We start from the raw sequence: 20,212 nt of genomic DNA on the forward strand, positions 1-20,212 counted from the left end.
TTTTAATCCTTTTTCAAATACAAAATCCATTTTAAAAAAATTTAATGTACAGGGTGTTGTTTTTGGGTCGGAATATTTTCCCAATATTTTTTAATTCGGATCTGGATTTTTTACAATTTTAAATAAATTAATTGATTGTACACCTTAAATAATATTTCCGTGCCAAATATAAAATAAATATACAGTGTGGTTAAAAAGTTATGCACCAAATAAGAAAATGGTAAAATAGATAAAACACCCAGTATCTTTGTTATTAATGAAGTAAGACCCATTAAGTATGGTATTTTTGAGACCGCCTAAGTGTCCTCTTTCTACAGTTAACGTAGGTTACTTTCCCAATGAAACACCTTGTATAAGAATAAAAGGAATGATTATATGGATCAGTACTAAAAAGGTTTCTATTAAAATAAGATAAATTTAAAACACCATGAATGTACTCACCCCAAAGTTCCAATGGTTTTGTTGAAAGCATTCGATCTCCTCGCAACTTCAGGCGTCATTGTCGCACAAGCTAGTGGATCGTCAGCAGCTAAGAGAAGAGAATCGATACTCAACGAACTGTCTGACATGCCCCATGATCTATGCGAAAATGTAGGTGTTGCGCAAACAATCGCAGAAAGGTATTTTTCCTGTTCAAATGAAGACGTTGTTTCTGAAACATAAGCACATAAATTATCTTATCGAATTAAAATCCCGACATAAAGTTTTGTCAAATAGAAAAATGTCTTATCGTGGGAACTTAAAGGTAACAAAGCAATTTCCCAACATATCAACGTCACATTAAAAAGAAAATTCTAGGAAATTATTCTTCAGTACTGGTCATCTACCAATATTATCAATGAAAAATAAGATTTGCCGGTTGTCCTGATGACGTACAAATCAAGCAAATTAAGAATTACTCTAAAGAAAATGAACAAATTCTTCTTCTTCTGTGGTTCCTTCCTCTATTGGAGCTGCAATTATATCATTCTCGAAGATTTCTCAGCCAGGAAATCTTCCTTCAGACTTCCGACAACGTTTCTCTTAGTGTTCACATTTCCTTGTATGATAAGTATTAGCATTTCATACGTCTCACTCTTAGTAATATGGCCCAGGTATTCCACTTTTCTCAGTGGAAAAATTTTAATTGGAACTTGGAATATAAGAACATTAGGAGAAATAGGAGAAATACAAAACCTTATTGAACAAATAAAAATCTACAAAATAGATATTTTAGCGTTGCAGGAAATGAGATGGAAGAACGAAGATATCTGGGAATATGGAAAATATCTAATATGTCATGGTAATTCAAAAGGTGGACAAGGTGGGATGGGCTTCATAATAAGTGAAAGATACAAACATGCGGTAAAAAGCTTTACTAATATAAACGAAAGGATAGCTATTCTGAAAATGAAAGGCAAGTTCTTTGATATTAATTTCATTAATGTGCACGCACCTACAGAGGACAAAGAAGCAGAAGAAAAAGAAAATTTCTATGCCAGATTAGACCAAGAAGTGTCAAATATAAACAATTATAGCGTTAAAATACTTTTAGGAGATTTAAACGCAAAAATAGGAAGAGAGGAATTATATCAGGGAACAATAGGTGCACATAGCCTGCACGAAATAAGTAATGACAACGGGCAAAGAATCATAGATTTTGCAACAGACAAAAAAATGGTGATAAGCAGTACAAAATTTCCACATAAAAATATCCACAAAGAAACATGGGTTTCTCCCGATATGAAAACAAGAAACCAGATCGACCACGTCTTAATAGGAGCAAGACATGCTTCAGACATTTCAGATGTGAGAAGTCATAGAGGGGCAAACAGCAGCTCCGATCACCACCTTGTGCTAATTAAATATAAACAAAAAATTACCGCCAAAGAAACAGAAGAAGGTGAAAAAAAGATCAAATACGCCTCAGATATATTGGCCTCTAATGAGGAAAACAGAGCAAGATCTGAAACGAAAATAGAGAACATAATTGAACAGTATGATCAAGTAAATGAAAATCAGGTCAGAAATATCGAAGATAAATGGAGGGTCTTAAAAGAAGCAGTGATAACAGCTGCAAAAGAAGTAGTGGGGGAAAGCAAAGAACCTAGCCAAAAAAGATGGTATGACAAAGACTGCCAGAGACTAATGGAACAAAAAAACCAAGCTAGGCTTAAAATGCTGAACAACAGTACGGAAGAAACCAAAGAGGAATATACTACAAGAAGACGACAATTAAAAAAACATCTAAGATTTAAAAAGAGGAAACACAATAAAGATAAGATTGAAAGGCTAGAAGAATATGAACAAAAACGTGAAATAAAACTATTTTATAAGGAAATAAATCTTGAAAAAAAAGGTTTCCAACCAAGAACAAAATTATGCAAACATAAAAATGGGGACTTAATAGCAGACGAAAAAGGAGTGCTAAAACGGTGGAGAGAACATTTTAATGAACTGTTGAATAAACCAAATCAACGTTACGAAACAGAAGAGCTAAGATTAGTAGGAGAGATTGAAGTAGACCAATATGCACCAACAGAAGCAGAAATAAAAGAGGTAATAAAAAAAATGAAAAATAACAAAGCCCCAGGATGCGACACAATAACTGTAGAAATGTTAAAATATGGAGGACATAGAATACAGAGTGAAATATCAAAGTTAATACTAGAAATATGGACCACAGAAATAATGCCGGAACAATGGAAAATTGCAGTGATATGCCCTATACATAAGAAGGGAGATAAGTTAGATTGCAATAATCACCGAGGAATATCACTACTAAATGTTGGATACAAAATATTTAGCAAAATATTGGAATTAAGACTAAATAATATAATGGAACAAACAACAGGGGATTATCAAGGAGGTTTCAGGAAAGGCAGGTCAACTATAGACCAAATATTTACAGTAAGGCAAACGCTGGAAAAATTCTACGAGCGGAATACCGAACTACATCATATATTTGTAGATTTCAAACAAGCGTATGACTCAATAATTAGAAAGGAATTATATAGCGCAATGCAAGAGTTAAATGTACCAAAAAAACTAATCAGATTAGTAAAACTATGCCTAACCAACACCAAAGCAAAAGTAAGGATCCAAAATCAACTGTCCGATGAATTTAACATTAATGAAGGTCTAATACAAGGGGATGCACTGTCAACAACACTTTTTAATCTTGCGTTGGAACAAGTAATCAGGAAAACTCCTATAGATAGGGATGGTACAATATTTACAAAGCTCAATCAGATCGTTGCCTACGCAGATGATATAGACATAATCAGCTGGACATTAAAAGACCTAGAAAAAATTTATACATATTTTAAAGAAGCGGCACAGACTATGGGTCTAGAAGTTAATGTCTCAAAGACAAAGTACATGATAACAACTCGGGAAAAAGTACAAACGAAAGGCAACATATCTCTGAGCGGGCAAATATTTGAAAGAGTGGACCGTTTCAAATATTTAGGATCAACAATAACAGAAGGAAATAAAAACAGTGATGAGGTAACAGCAAGAATTTCGCTTGGAAACAAATGCTTCTACAGCCTACAAAATATAATAAAGTCAAAATCAGTATCGATTAATTCAAAAGTAAAAATATACACAACAATAATGAGACCTGTAGTAATGTATGCATCAGAAACATGGGCCTTGACTAGTGAACAAGAGGAACAACTTCTTAGATGGGAAAGAAAAATCTTAAGGAAAATATATGGACCTATACAGGAGAATGGAGAATGGCGTATAAGAATGAACCACGAAATAAACAGAGTGTTTAACAGACCTACTATCACAAAAGAAATACGAAGTAAACGACTGAGTTGGTTAGGACACGTAGAAAGGATGGATGATAAGAGAAATACAAAAAAAGTACTTAGAAAAGAATTAAATGGGAAAAGACCGAGAGGTAGGCCTAGAAAGAGATGGATTGATGGTATTAACCAGGATTTGAAAGACCTAGGAATACGAGAATGGGAAAAACAAGCAAAGGAAAGAAAAACATGGGCAGCTATAGTCAAACAAGCAAAGCACACATAACGTCGAAAAGACCTCCTCAAAAAAAGAAATAAGAAAGTAATATTTTAGATAAATATCGTTTAGAACTTTTGAGGAGTTATGCGTGTGGCTGGCCTCCACACCATGTAAAACTTTAGAGCCTAGAAACCCCAACGGGCGACCATGGCCCTCCATGGGCTGTCAGCGGTCACCGATGATGATGATTCCACTTTTCTCACTTTAATTGTTTTAATGGCGTCATACTATTTTCGTTTCGCGATGAAATTAAAGAGGAGTTTTATGATGAACTAGAGTCCGCATATCAGTCATGCCCAAAGAGAACAGCAATTCCAACCTACAATAGGTAGGCACAGTCTCCATGAGCAATCAAATGACAATGGCAATAGGTTAATAAAACTAGCAAGATCATTTAACATGGTGATTGCTAGCACATACTTCGCTCGCAAAGATATACACAAAGGCACCTGGAAATCCCCAGATGGACTGACAGTAAATATGATAGATCATGTTATTGTAGACTCGAGGCACCAATCGAATATAATAAACGTCCGCACCAGAAGAGAGGCAAATGGGATTCTGATCACTACCTGGTCGAAAGTAGAGTAAGGGCTAGAATTTCAAACATCAAAAAGGAAAGAGGCTCTAAACATGAACGATACAAGGTAGAAGGACTCAAAGAAACAAACAAAAATAAAGAGTATAAAGAAAAGAAAAGCATCACACTAGAAAACAGTCTAAAACATGAAAATCCAAATAAGGAGTGGGAAGAGTGCAGAGAAATCATAAAAGAGACAGCTAAAGAAGTATTAAGCATAGAAGGTAAAGAAAGAAGAACAAGAACGAATGACTGGTTTGACGAAGAATGTCAGATTATAACAGACAGAAAAAACAGAGCATATTTACTGATGCAACAGGGCCACAGAACCCGACAAGCAGAGGAAGAATATAAACAACTACGCAAAGAAGAAAAGAAAACTCACCGAAGAAAAAAGAGAGAATATATGAACAAAGAACTTCAAGAACTGCAAGAAATAAGTAGATCGACAGAGACAAGAAAATTTTATCAGAAACTGAACAAAAGCAGAAAAGACTTCAAACCGAGAACAACGATGTGTAGAGATAAGGAAGGTAATATATTGACAGAACATCAAGTGATACTAAGAAGATGGACAGAACATTTTACGGAAAAGCTTGAAGGAGATGGGAGTGAGACGAACCCTGATATACCATTAGACCAAGCAGACAACAGAGAAAAGAGTCCACCAACAATAGCCGAGATTAGAGCAGCAATAGACAAATTAAAGAACAATAAATCACCGGGATCGGATCAAGTAGCATCGGAATTACTGAAGGAAGGAGGAGACGCACTACATAAAAAAATACATGAATTGATAACAAAGATATGGTCAAATAAACAGCTACCAGCGGAGTGGAATAGTGGTATTATTGTACCATTACATAAAAAAGGAAATCAGTTAGAATGTGGAAACTACCGTGGAATCACGCTGCTGAATGCAGCATACAAAATAATGTCCAACGTCATTTATGAAAGACTTAGACCACACGCTGAAAAAATAGTTGTCAGGTACCAAAGTGGCTTCTGTAGCCAAAAGTTAACAATAGACCAGATATTTGTTCTGCGACAGATCCTCGAAAAAACAAGTGAACATATCATCGACAAACATTATCTCTTCATGGACTTCGAAAGCGCATATGACAATATAAACCGAGAATTCTTAATAAAAGCAATGAAAGAATTTAATATGCCAACACAACTAATAGAACTGATAAAAGAATGTCTAAAAGTAGAAAGTAAAATCCGGATACAAAACGAACTAACGGAAACAATAGATGTGAAAAAGGGACTACGCCAGGGAGACGCTCTATCATGCCTCTTGTTCAACATCGTACTCGAGAAAATAATGAGGGACACAACAGTCAATACTCGAGGAACAATCATTAATAAAAGCGTGCAAATACTAGCATTTGCAGATGATATTGACATAATCGCAAGATCAAGAAGAGAAATGATAGAGGCATTCAATCAAATAGAACGAGCTGCACAAAATAGTGGCCTTAAAATCAACCAGAACAAAACAAAATATATGCAGGTAAGTAAAAACACAGAAATAAGGCAGCCACAAAATATAACAATAGGAGAATACAACATTGAGGGGGTAAAAAACTTTACATACTTGGGATCCCTAGTCACGTCTGATAATAACGTAGCAGAGGAAGTGAAGAGGCGAATATTTATTGCCAATAAAAGTTACCATGGCTTAATTCGGCAACTAAGATCAGATAACGTCGCAAGGAAAACAAAATGCCAGATATACAAAACCTTAATAAGACCGATACTCACATACGGCTCAGAAACCTGGACACTCACTAAAAGAGAGGAAACATTGCTAGCCACCTTTGAAAGAAAAATCTTGCGACACATATATAAGGGCACAAAAGAAAACGGAATTTGGCGAAGAAGGTACAACTTTGAACTATACGAAATATACCAGGATCCGGATATCATAACATTCATTAAAATAGGACGGCTGCGTTGGATGGGACATGTAGAAAGAATGGAAGAAGGCGAAATACCAAACAAAATATTCAAACAGATGCCAGTAGGAAAAAGGACAAGAGGAAGACCGAAGCTGAGATATTTAGAACAAATAGAAAATGATATAATAACCTTAAAAATAAAAAACTGGAGAAAAAAAGCACGAAACAGATCAGAGTGGAGAAGAATCCTGGAACAGGCCAAGACCCAGAAAGGGCTGTCGAGCCAGTGATGATGATGATGATACTATTTTCGTAATCGTCTCAGCACTTTAGCATTAGTAACTCTGTGAATCCAAGGTATTTTGAGCATCTGTTTATAGAGTCTATAGCATCACATCTCAAATACTTCGAACTTCTATATTTGTTGTACCTTTAATGTCCAACTTTCCATCTTATACAACAAAGTAGATAAAACGTGACGTTTTAACACTCTTATTCTTAATGTTATCTTAAAATCACGATTAGTAAGATTCCTCTGCAGATATTTTCTGTTCCATAGTTGTCAGTTTTGACAGTCACTCTTTAATTCCAATAGATAACACCCGGTTTCCGAAAGGACGATCATCTCAAAAATTATGTAATCGACGATTAACAATAGATTAAGAAACGTCAATCAAAGTAGTTTTAACAACAGTCGATCACCTGACAAACGATTAATCGTTAGTTAACAGCCGATCATAAGTGTTTTGAGTCTCCGAAAGGCCGATTAACCAGTTTCGCTTGTCAAATGGTGGTCAAAATGGACTGTTAGCTAATCTGAGATTATCATATACCGATAACAAATACCGAGAAAAAATTGTCAAATAACAGATATATAAATAAGATAAATCATATTATTCAATAAAAATAAGATTTTTTTGTGGAAGAAATAATTTAAAATATTTATTTAACTTGCAGAACATGGGTATCTCGGACATTTTTTATATTTCATTTTATAATTTATATTTTTTTCTTTTAAAAATGTAGGATAACAACGATGCTAGACTCATAGAGCTAATTTTTGAGAGGACAGAGCTCTAAAGAGCACAACATAATGATTATAGCGAAGTAAATAAGAAGGAAAACGTGTGAAAAATTATAGCAGCTAGCTTTGAAGACAATAAAACAGCCGTTAAATAAATTAAAAATATATACCTACAAAAAGTAAATATATAGACAAAAAATAAAAATACGAGTATAAAGTATTATAGATCATAAATAAACGGTTTTATACAGTTGAGTCCGCGAGTCTTTACCCTGCGTCATCATTTAAAGCATAGGAAATAAGTCGGAAATCTATTTCACGCAACAACAACTGGCAGAAAGTGGCTACTGTTCCGATTACGGGTTTTATTATAAAATTTGACGTTATCAAATATATAGAATGTCAAATGTACGTTTTGCTTCAAAATTTTTGTGCATAATTACAGCTACATTTGAAGTAGCTTAATAAATTCTTTTATTATTATTGATTAATAAATAAATAAACAATTTATAAAAAAATTCAATAACATATTTTATTTTTGTTATTTTATTTACTTTGACGGAAATTTAAACACAATCATTTCTTTACTGAGTGAATGACGTTAGCTTTGTATGTTTTAAATATTAATTGCCAAAATATAATTTATACCTTAAAATTTCAAAGCCCAATATAAAATTAGTTGTGAAAACAACTGTTTGTGTAATATAAAGAAACTTCAAAACGCAAAAATTCGACAAAAACCGCAAAAAATTCAACTGACTGACAGCCACAAAAGTAAACAAAGCAGAAACGTCAAACAAATTGTTCTTAAAATATGAAAACATACCGAATCGTCTTTTTTGTACCTATCTCTTTTCAATGCACTGAGTCTAGATGGTTTATAAAAATAACATGCGTTTTTACTTAATAACAAACGGCAGCTGGTTTGTCATGAGTTTCATGCGTGGAAAAGAATGATGCTAGATAAAAGTATGTGTTTTATCTCGCCAGGTATTAATGACGCACGGGTAAAGACTCGCGGACTCAACTGTATCTCCAACCCTCCTCACATAAATTTCATGCGTTTTATTCTTTTTGAAATTATCTAGCCTCATGTTTAAAACGTTCTCGTTCAATTCTTGCTCCAAACAAAAGTGACAGTACATAAGAGAGAATGCACCTTTAGAATCTAAAGATTCAAGTTTGGATTTAGAGGTTAATATAATTTAAATTTTGAAGGATAACAGCCGATTGTGACACTGTGGATACCAAATCTTATGTCAGATCATCCATTTACATGATCTATGATCATGTAATTTTACAATAATTGGCGTTTCAGAAACCCAGCACTGGTTAACAGTTGATCAAATCTGACAGCCGATTAGATGATCGGAGATTTGAAGAACGTTTCGGGAACCGGCTGTAATTATGATACATATGGTCTCTAGTGCCATTCTTTTCTCTTGGCAATTCTACAAGTTTTTGACGTCTGACTCTATCGAATGTCTTCTGAAAATGAAAAAAACATACAGATCCTGACCAAGGATAGCTTATAGTACATTATTTCACGGTTTTTGCTGTAAATTTTAAAGAACCGCTTGGATTGGCATGAAATTTGGCATACGCATAGCTAACATGTCAAATAAAAAAAGTGATATGGTGCCGATGTGTGCTTTTGCCCTGGGGGTGAGTTCCCATCTCGGGGGTGAAAAAATATATGTCCAAGATAAGTCCCGAAATGGATAAACTGACTAATTTTAAGCAACTTTTGTTCTATAGAGTTTTTTCACCAAATCAATACTTTTCGAGTTATTTGCAAGTGAATATGTTCATTGTTCAAGAAAATAACCACGTTTTTAGACGGTTTTTCGCAAATAACTCAAAACGTAAGCATTTTGTCGAAAAAAATATTCTTAGCAAAACTATAGCCTATAAAAAAGTGAAAAAAAAACGGTGTATATAAAATATTAGGTCTCTATTCCTAGCAAAAGCAGAGTTATAGCCAATGAAAAATAGGTCCATATTCGAAAAATTCCAAATAGAATAATTCAATGTGAAATATCCAAATACTGAAGCACTCTTGGGGAAAACACATTACAACTTTTTTAAAGTGTTTAAAAAAGCTTTATTCCTGTTTTTATAAAAAAAATTTCTAGCATCAAATGTAAGCAAGTTACGCTCAAAATAAAGTTGGTCCCTTTTGTTTTGGCAAAAAAAATCAAGAAGATCACCCCCCAATTAGCAACTTAAATGGAATTAATCGTTATTGCTTCACAAGTTACAATACTTATCTTGTGTGCAAATTGCTTATTTTAAAAAAAAAATTTGGTTTTAAAGTAAAATTTTTAAAAATTTTAATTTTGAAAAAAATGCTTTTTTTCAAAATAACTTAAAAGTCTTTAGAGATACCAATCTTAAACAATAAAAGTCAGCTTTATTTTTCTGAATATTTTGTATTTTTTGTTTTTCTGTAAGACAAAAATTGGTTAAGATTTGGTGTTTCTAAATTTGCATACACTCGTGATAAGTGACTTGTTCAGGCCCTTTTAACTACAACTCTTTCAAAAATAAGAACTTTGAACCGATGAAACTTACAGATCATAATATGATCAATACATACGGAAGTAAAAAACTTGTGAAGTGGTAACGATTAAGTTCATTTGAAATGCTAATTAGGGGGTGATTTTCCCGATTTCTGACCAAAAAAAAGGAACCAACTTTATTTTAAGCGTAACTTGTTTACTTTTGGTGCTAAAAAATTTTTTTAAAACAAAAATAAGCATTTTTTAAACACACTTTAAAAAAGTTCAAATGAGTTTTCCCCACAAAAATGATTCGTTTTTTGGTTATGGCACCTTAAAATATTCGATTTGGAATTTGACGAATGTGAACTTATTTTTCATTAGCTATAACTCTGCTTCTACTAGGTATAGTGACCTAATATATTATACGCCATGTTTTTCAATTTCTTACGTGCTATATTTTTGATAAAAATTTTTTCGACCAAATACTTACTTTTTGAGTTTTTTGCGAAAAACCGTCTAAAAACGTGGTTATTTTGTAGAAAAATTAACATATTCACTCGCAAATAACTCGAAAAGTATTAACTCGGTGAAAAAACATTATAGAACAAAAGTTACTTAGAATTAGTCATTTTATCCATTTACGGAGTTATTTCGAACATATATTTTTCACCCCCAAATGGGGGTGAAACTCGCCCCTAGGGCAAAAGCACACATCGGCACAATATCACTTTTTTTCTTTGACTTGTTAGCTATGTTTATGCCAAATTTCATGTCAATCCAAGCGATTCTTTAAAATTTAGAGGTTTTGCAATATTTTACCTTTAAAGAACATACTATTAATTTTTTTGGATGAATCAAGTCTTAGAACGAAATCTGTAATATTAGATATTAACAATTATGTTGATAGAAATCTGATGACTACTACAATAGAAATCATTTACCTGTAGATGCAGCCGGTGTTGGGTGACTCTTCAACATACCCATAACACTTTTACCATGATGACCAGCCCCTCTGAGCAGTAACGCTTTGGTTCGTGGATGACGCCAAGTAATGCTAGGAATGCGACCTTGACGGTAACATCGACAGAATCTTCGAATGCTTTCATCAGTAACAGATGCAGGTACCACTAGTAACGCGGGATAACTAAAAAATATTTAAAATTAATGAACTTTCTATGGTTCTCAGGATTTTTTAAAATCATTATTTAAAAATGGACACACGATTTTCTTATAAACTTACGTGCATAGAAATCGGCCCACTTAAAAATTTGGTCATTTTTGATGTCTCATATTTCCTAAACCTGTTGGCCGATTTAAGTGATTTTTTGAACATGTTATAGACTGATTCTTTAACAATACCTCTGTAATAATATTGTTGCTAAACAGGTAAATTTTCATTGTATACCGGGTGTTCCAATCAAACTGTGTTTTTTTCTCAAAGTTCGCATCACCCTGTGAAATATTCTAGCATTTATAAAATACTGAAACTAGAACCCAACTGTAGCCTCAGGTTTTCTTAACATTCTGTTTTTTGAATCATTAGTTTATGTTGGATAATAAAAAAGTTAGGTACTTTAACAACTAGACACGTTCTTCATCAATACACGGTGTTTCTAAATAAGTGCGACAAACTTTAAGGGATAATTCTGCATGAAAAAATGATGACAGTTGGCTTTATAAACGTATGTCCGCAAATGTTTCGTTTCCGAGATACGGGATGTTGATTTTTTTCTCACAAACTGACGATTTATTTTGCTTTAAGAGGATCGGTACGTATTTTCGGCTGCAATGCTATTCAAATGGGGATTCATTTTTTTCGAATCCTGAGAAAACTAATAAGTATTTTTGAAAAATTTAAACGCAGAATGAAAGATTACGTTATTAGCGAGGGCCGAAAGTCCCTGAGAACTCTATAATGTTTATTTTAATAAGTTACAGGGGTGAAAAACTAAGAGAAAATTTAGTGTGATTTTTAATTTCAAATATATCATTCAAAATAAACTTTTTATTTATTCTAAGGGACTTTCGGCCCTCGGTAATAATTTAGTTTTTCATTCTGCGTTTAAATTTTTCAAAAATATTTATTGGTTTTTTCAGAATTCGAAAAAAATGAACACAATGCCGTGGTAATATTTTCCAAATCTATCTTTGTCTTACAACTCACTCAGCCGAATATAATATTGTCAGCATATATTGTCAGTCAGATACTGACAATCGGTGACAATTTTAAATATTTGACATTGCATCGGGAATATGTTCAGTTATTGATTAAATATTATTGATATATAGGGCCGGTTGTTCGAAAGCTAATCAACAATGATCATTATCAAATATTTAATTACTGTCACCAACTGTCAATGTCAACTTTGTTTGGGTTGCTGAAAACATAATATGAAATTACTTAATCAATTATGTTAATAATTGTTATGTAAATTGATTAACTAATCTCATAATTATAATCAATTATGTTTTCAGCAACCCAATAAAAGTTGACATTGACAGTTTTGGTGACAGTAATTAAATATTTGATAGTGATCACTGTTGATTAGCGTTCGAACAACCGGCCCATAGTGTATTTGATAAATAATTGATTTAAGACGTGAACTTAATAAAAAGTTATTTATTGTGTATTATTTGTGGAAGATCCAAGCAGAGAATACATCAATATAATATATTCTGTGATCCAAGTATTTTGTTGTTAAAGATGTTCAAAATTGTAAGCGCTCCATAACAATATATTATTAAAAAATCACTTACACACTTTTCCTCTTTTCTCGATTGAGTATTAGTCTTTGTTGTACAAATAAATTATTACAATCACTGAATACATAGTTAGTGAAAAAATTATCACATTTATTAACTGAATTAATAATTTGCAATTATAAAAATAACAGTTATCCAAGAACATTCAAAACCCATCTCTTTAAATTAATGATGACATTTTCAAGTAGAATGACATTCTAGTAATGTTTACATATCCATACCAGTGTGAATTTTACTACACGTAATTTGCCGTGTAAAGACAGAAAAATTAGGGATACACGTAAAATATTTGCGAATTATGTACCCATAGCCTTAAAACCGGTTCTAGCATACATTCTGAAGTGAATTATCTGAAGGAAGATTTTAAATCGTGACTTACAAGACTGATTGTCCTATAGTCGGAGTACTTTTTAGCATTTTCTTTTTTTTTTTAACCCTTTGACTGCGGGAACCGCATATTTGCGTAATTTCAGTAGTGCACGAGATGTGCGGGAAACGCATATATGCAACAGGGCTAACCGCTTCGCTGCGGTTAGCGATTATTTGCGTATAGACAAAATATTACGTAAACAAAATATAAAATATATAATGTCATCAGATGGTTTCTGAATGAATGGGCGTGAACCGCCCACCTAAAGTGCCTCGAGCGGGATGAGGTTCCCGCAGTCAAAGGGTTAAGCATCAAAAAAGAGTTAAGTCAGTCAGTAGGTATTTCCTCTGTTTCATATACTTTATTTAAAAGGCTAAGAAGTTATGTTTTCCCTTATTTCCAACTACTTTAAGTATTTCTGTTCGTATTTGATCTTGTCCATTCGATCGATTCAAAACGTCGCATATAGGGGTATTTCGTCGATCTGGCTGGCCAAAAGTCAATTTTGTCAAACATTTTTTAGGATAAAATAAACTACTTGTTCTATTAGCCCGATAGTTGCTACACACTAGGCAAACTCGTTCCCGGCCCTACGATACCGCCCGCTCAGGTAATAACCAGTCAAAACTTGACCATCATCGTTCACAGTGTAAATGATTTTCGCTATTAAGTGTGATCGCTCAGTTTGTCATTAAAGACTATTTACTAGGTGATTTTTTTAAAGTGTATTAATATGTGTAATTTTATACTATATTTGTAGAATGCGGTTTATAAACAGCGTATTGAACTTTATCATTTTTTTTTTGCTTAAAATTTGATTTATTTTTAAAATTCTTAAAGAAATTAGTTATACTTCAGGGTGCTTCCCGGTCATATTTTTTATTGAGATTAATTTTATAGACCTCTTGAAATGTGATGGTAAATAAATCACCTGCTATTTTTGGCTCTTTTTCGTTATATTTACATTTTAATTGAGGTAGTCCTAAGAACCGAATTGCACAAACGTATTTTTTTTCATCTCTAACACAATTATTTTTTGTTTTAGACGTGCCACGTGGTTCAAACTACAGATTAGTTTCTAGAAAAAAATTATACGATAAAATGCAAGAACAAAACCTGCCGAATTTTGAAGCAAAATTAAATTACTTGGAAAATGAGCTTTTAACTCACGAAGATTATAGTCAAGACCAAATAAAAGAGTTGAAGCGTAAAATTTCTTACATCAAAAGTGAATTTATAAGAAGATGGTCAAAAGCTAATAGACAGCAAGCCAAATTCTTAAAAGATAATGCTGATTGGTTGCCAGGTACATTCGAGATACCTAAATCTTCCAATGAACATATTGGTCGTCCATTAAAATCATTCAGTGAGTCATCTGAGAGAAGTAAGAGGAGAAAAACAGAGAAACTACGAAAATGTATAAGCAAAGACGTTCTGGTTCATGCTACAAAGATGAGTTTGCAGAGTTCTGGTAATAGAGATGCGTCGCAAGTTCTCAATGAATTAGTTAAGTCTCCAAAACGAGCTACTAAATACAAAAAAGCTTATTCAACAGCTTTGCAAGTTAAGACAACACAACTCACACCTCTTCGCGAATTATCAATGTTTGTGGAAGCCGATATTTCCATAAAACAGTACGAGATAATAAGGAATTCAAATAAGAAATTTTATCCTTGTTATAGCATATTACAAAAAGAAAAACGTAAATGCTATCCGCAACAAGAATCATATCACGTAACTGAAACACGCGCCGAAGTTAAACTTCAGCATTTACTGAACCATACTGTGACTCTACTTTTGGCATATTTAGAAGACATTTTAATAGATCTAACAGAAGAAGAAGAACGTCATACGTTCGAATTGATAAGTAAATGGGGTTGCGATGGATCACAGCAATCACAGTTCAAGCAAAAAAATGCAGAACAGTGATGCCACGGATTCAAACATTTTTCAAAGTTGCCTTGTTCCTCTTCAGTTAGTGTGTGGCGGAAACAGTAAGAAAGTAATTTGGCAAAATCCGACCCCATCATCACCACGATACTGTCGTCCAATCAGGATCAGGTTTGTTAAAGAATCTACTGATATTACAAATGAAGAAATCGAATATATTAAAAATCAAATTGATTTGTTAGAAAACAGTGTATTTACGACAGAAGACATGTCTGTAAGCGTAAAGCATTCCATGGCATTTACAATGGTAGATGGAAAATTGTGCAATGCTGCCACACAAACAACGTCTACCATGAGATGTTATAGCTGTGGAGCAACATCAAAGCTTTTTAACAACCTCTCTATTAAAAAGAATGTGGATGTTGAAGCTTTATCACCAGCTTTATGTTGAAGCATAGGCTATATGGAGATGGTAGTCCAACTCTGAATCGAATATAAACAAAACCTGCCTTGAACCCTTTTTTATCTTTTTCATTTTACTCAGTTTTTGAGTATTTAGAAACTGTCTTTTGGTCCTTTTTCTAGACGAAGAGAAGGTAAATGCGTGGCCTAAGTGTCCTCTATTTGCTTTCTCCTATTTTCGTCGTCTCTAAAAGTCTTAGATTTAAAATATTGTTTATTATATTTTTATTTCAATTATTCTAATTGTTTAAAAAGTAGTAAACTTTGTATCTGGGGCTTTTCGTTGTTTTCCTCGTAATACGAGAGATGTCGCTAGATTGCGTCTCAAAAGGTGGGTTCATTGCATCGCGATGGTTTGCCTTAAAAGAGGCAGAATGTTTATATTCCCTTCAGAGTTGTGACTGCATAAACTTCACTGATGATGCATAAGGATGCTGAAATAGTTGCTATATGGAGATGGTAGTCCAACTCTGAATCGAATATAAACAAAACCTGTCTTGAACCCCTTTTTTATCTTTATCATTTGGTTTGTCCATTTTGCATGCGAGAATCAGATTATTCGAAAGTATATTACACCTTTCTTACAAACTACCTGTAAAAAAATGGCAATTAAGGTCTGAAGCTGAAAAAACCATTGTCAATGAAAGGAAAGCCGAAATACAAAAAGTATTTAGAGAACAAACCGGCTTAATAGTAGACGTACCTAAAGCCGTTTTGGTAACACAAACGATGGAAATACCAGTAGGCGATTCTTTGCCGATCCACAAAAGGCAAGTGAAATCACTGGCGTTGACTTCGATCTAATTTACAGAGTCAAAATAATTTTAGAAGTCATTTCAAGCGGCCACAAAGTTGATTTAAAAAAGTTGGCAGATTATTGTTTAGATACTGCTAAACATTACGTTACTTTATATCCATGGCATCCCATGACCCCAACCATGCACAAAATTCTTGTGCATGGTGCAACAGTTATGGAAAAAGCGCTATTGCCTATTGGAATGTTGTCCGAAGAGGCCGCAGAAGCACGAAATAAACATTTCAGGATGTACCGTAACAGCTTTGCACGAAAATTTTCAAGGGTGGAATGTAATCTAGATGTCTTGAATAGACTTCTGTCAAGCTCTGATCCTTTAATAACTTGTTTAAGACCAAAACAGACAAAATCCTCAAAACCTTTTTCAAGGGAAACAATCGAAATGTTGATTCCAGCTGATTTAGATCAAAATGTTAATAACTCAGACTCCGAAGAACTAGTTGAAGATGAAGCAGATGACTCAGAAGATGAACCCTGGAATTCATCGTCCAGTTGATTAAGTTACATATTTCAATTTAATTACAATTTTTATTACATTTACAATTGCAATTTTTTTTTTATTTTTGCTTATACATAAAAAAATATTTTATACTCGTTTTTTTTAAATAAACTATCGCAAATAATTTCCTTTCATACATAATGTTAAAAGAAACATTAAAATTAAATAATAACGCGATAAATCATTTTGGCCAGCCAGATTGATGAAATACCCCTATGTGCGTCGTTAACCAAGAACATTAATTCAAATTTATGTATAAGAGATTATAGAAAAAGTAAATAGATTATGTAAGAAATACACTTACCTTCTACATACCATATACAAATAATTAACAGAAGTTATTCTAAACTGTTCAGCCACTTTATTGTTAGCAGAACCACCATTATTACATATACCCAATCGCTGCCAATCTCTAACATAACTACGCTCTTGTAATCTTTCCAACGTTTTGGCATCTGTGGGAGTTGACGTTATGTTCGGTTGACCAGTTTCGAAGCCGTCCATTGAACCGTTGTCATCTAGGTTATAGTTATCGGCAAGTGGGAGACTCATTCTACCAGGGGATGTCATATATTTGTTGCCGTTGGTCATGTTTGGCAGTACGTATTTTTGTCGTTTTGATGAAGATTTTTGTTTGAATCCGGCTTTCCGCGCAGTTTTGAGAAGTGTCTTCTTGGCAAAACCTTTCAGTGTTGCGTTTTTCTCCTAAATAAAATAATAAGAGTAAGTTGAGTAGGACAAAATGTGTAAAAAAATAATATAACTATACAGTACGTAAATCATTCAGCCGGACATAGGGAATATACATTGAGGTAATTGTGGCAACTGCGCTAACCTGTGTTAGTTGAAGCTTCTGTCCGAGTACGAGTTTCTGGTGCAATAGAGCTGTTAGAACGAATAGAATAAGTTAGTTTGGAAGCAAGGCTGTCCATAAATAAATCAAAAGCAAAGATTCTCATTAATGAGTTAATAATTTTACTTTAATTTTTAAAATACTTTTTATTTAAAAACTAATTTCAAAATTAAACAGACCAGTTTTCCCATTCGCTAACAAAAATATTTAGATACTACATTGTCATGTTTTGACGTTTATTTGTGTCAGACGAAATGAATTGTCAATTTTGAGGTTAATGCCCCTTAATGTTGTCATCGAGAGAGCGCAGTTGCCACAATTATCTCAATGTATATTCCCTATGTCCAGCTGAACGATTTACGTACTGTATATAAATATGCACTCTCACGGATAAAAATATTACAGACATTGCTTTCGATTTTTTATGATTTATATTGCTAAATACTATTTATTGGAATATTCTATATTATTGATAATAAAATAAATTACAGATTTAACAATGATACAAATACTTTTGAATACTTTTTAAAAAGTAGTAAACTTTGTATCTAGGGCTTTTCGTTGTTTTCCTCGTTTTGCGAGAGATGTCGCGAGATTGCGTCTCAAAAGGTGGAATCATTGTATCGCGATGGTTTCCCTTAAATAGGCAGGGTTGTTAATATTCGCTTCAGAGTTGTGACTGCATAGCTTCACTGAAGATGCATGGGATGCTGAAATAGCTATATGGAGATGGTGGTCCAACTCTGAATCGAATAAAAACAACAACTGCCTTTATTATTTTTCATCTTTACTCAGAATTGAGTATTTAGAAACTGTCTTTCGGTCCTTTTCCTTGACGGAGAGAAGGTAAATGCGTGGCCAAAGTGTCCTATTTGCTTTCTCCTATTTTCGTCGTCTCTTGTGCTTATATATTGTAAAAGCCAGAGATACAGGATGCAGCCAGAAAGCAGTTTATTAACGAAAAGTGTTGGATTTAAAATATTGTTTATTGTATTTTTATTTCAATTATTCTAATTGTTTAAAAATTAGTAAACTTTGTATCTAGGGCTTTTCGTTGTTTTCCTTGTATTGCGAGAGATGTCGCTAGATTGCGTCTCAAAAGGTGAAATCATTGTATCGCGATGGTTTCCCTTAAATAGGCAGGGTTGTTAATATTCGCTTCAGAGTTGTAACTGCATAGCTTCACTGAAGATGCACGGGATGCTGAAATAGCTATATGGAGATGGTGGTCCAACTCTGAATCGAATAAAAACAAAAACTGCGTTTATTATTACTTCTGAATAAATTGACTAATATTACGTAGTTTTTGACTAATTAGAATATTCAAAATTTATAAAGATTTTGGTAGATATTTACATCGTGCTTCCAGACTTAAGCTAATATTTTACGTTAAATAGCTGGTCAATAGTAGACCAACCTAACAAATCTATCTATCAGTGTGTGTCCTCCTTTATGAGAATTTCAGCTGGTATTCGCGGTGTGTAAGTACTTGGAAGGGAATTCATATTGTCAATTGAAATTGTCAAATTGACGTACATTTCATATCTACTGTCATCGAAGAAGAAAAATTATATGTTGCAATTATTATATAAAGGTAAATTTAATTAATGTATTTTGCTTGCAGTACTGCATTTTAATAACTAATTTTATTTACTACATACAATTGTTTACGTTTTAATAACATAACCTGAATCTTATTTTTTCTTCTTATTATTTTTTTGGACTATGGCCTTGACAATTATCCAGTAACCAGGACTAATATAATTGGCCAATATAATTAAAAGTGCGAATAAAGTTACAGAGCGTAGAAATAGGTGTCGCTTTGCCGAACTTGCACGGTCCCAATATTGTCAATATCTGGAGCTTTATTATTCTTCGGTGCTTTAATGGCATCCATTATTTTATGATATTCAAAACTTATTTGCAGAAATTCAAAATACACTAACTAAAGGGAACGAATTCGGCAGACTAGGTGGTTTAAGCTAGGGATGGGAAAAACCTACCGGTTTAAACCTAAAACCGGTTTTTTACTTCGCAATAACCGGTTTTACCGGTTGTTTTTTTTTTGTCCCGGTTATAACCGGTTTTTCTTTTTTAAAGTAAAAACCGGTTATTAGGTTTTTACGGTGATTAGGATTAGGTTAGGTATTATTTTGGGTAGGTATTTGTAATCATTAATCATAATATTTACATAAGTGATCTGGTTGAATTAGACGCAAACATCATCTATTTTTCACACAAAACTCTTGACACTGAAAGTGGGTGAATGACTTTTTCTGATTTCCAAAAATTATGCTCTGACTATAAATATCGAATTACTGATTACGAATACGAATCTCCAAGGATTTGCCTACGTTTTCAAAACGATACACTCATACAGGAAGTATTAAATGAGTTAAAATGTACCTATTCTACAAACAACAAACATGTTAAAAGTAATACAATGTATGTCATGTTCTTTCGATAGTACTAATTTTGATCATATTGATATCGAGTCGAATGGAGTATCGCAAACTAAAGTGTATGTATTGT

At 33.3% G+C, this 20,212-nt stretch overlaps 1 protein-coding gene across 2 annotated transcripts in view; it reads right to left on the reverse strand.

Annotated features, from left to right (window-relative positions):
• The window catches only part of LOC114335209 (myotubularin-related protein 13), an 89,449-nt gene that overhangs the window by 23,985 nt on the left and 45,252 nt on the right, over nucleotides 1-20,212 (reverse strand). For both annotated transcript variants that reach the window (XM_028285406.2, XM_028285405.2), the window contains exons 13-15: nucleotides 17,132-17,532; nucleotides 10,971-11,173; nucleotides 442-652 (exon numbers count right to left, since the gene is read on the reverse strand). In XM_028285406.2, coding sequence (XP_028141207.2) covers nucleotides 442-652; nucleotides 10,971-11,173; nucleotides 17,132-17,532 — 815 coding nt within the window. The remainder of the gene's footprint in view (nucleotides 1-441; nucleotides 653-10,970; nucleotides 11,174-17,131; nucleotides 17,533-20,212) is intronic.

Source organism: Diabrotica virgifera, chromosome 7 (assembly GCF_917563875.1).
Source record: "Diabrotica virgifera virgifera chromosome 7, PGI_DIABVI_V3a".
NCBI classification, from domain to species: Eukaryota; Metazoa; Arthropoda; class Insecta; order Coleoptera; family Chrysomelidae; genus Diabrotica; species Diabrotica virgifera.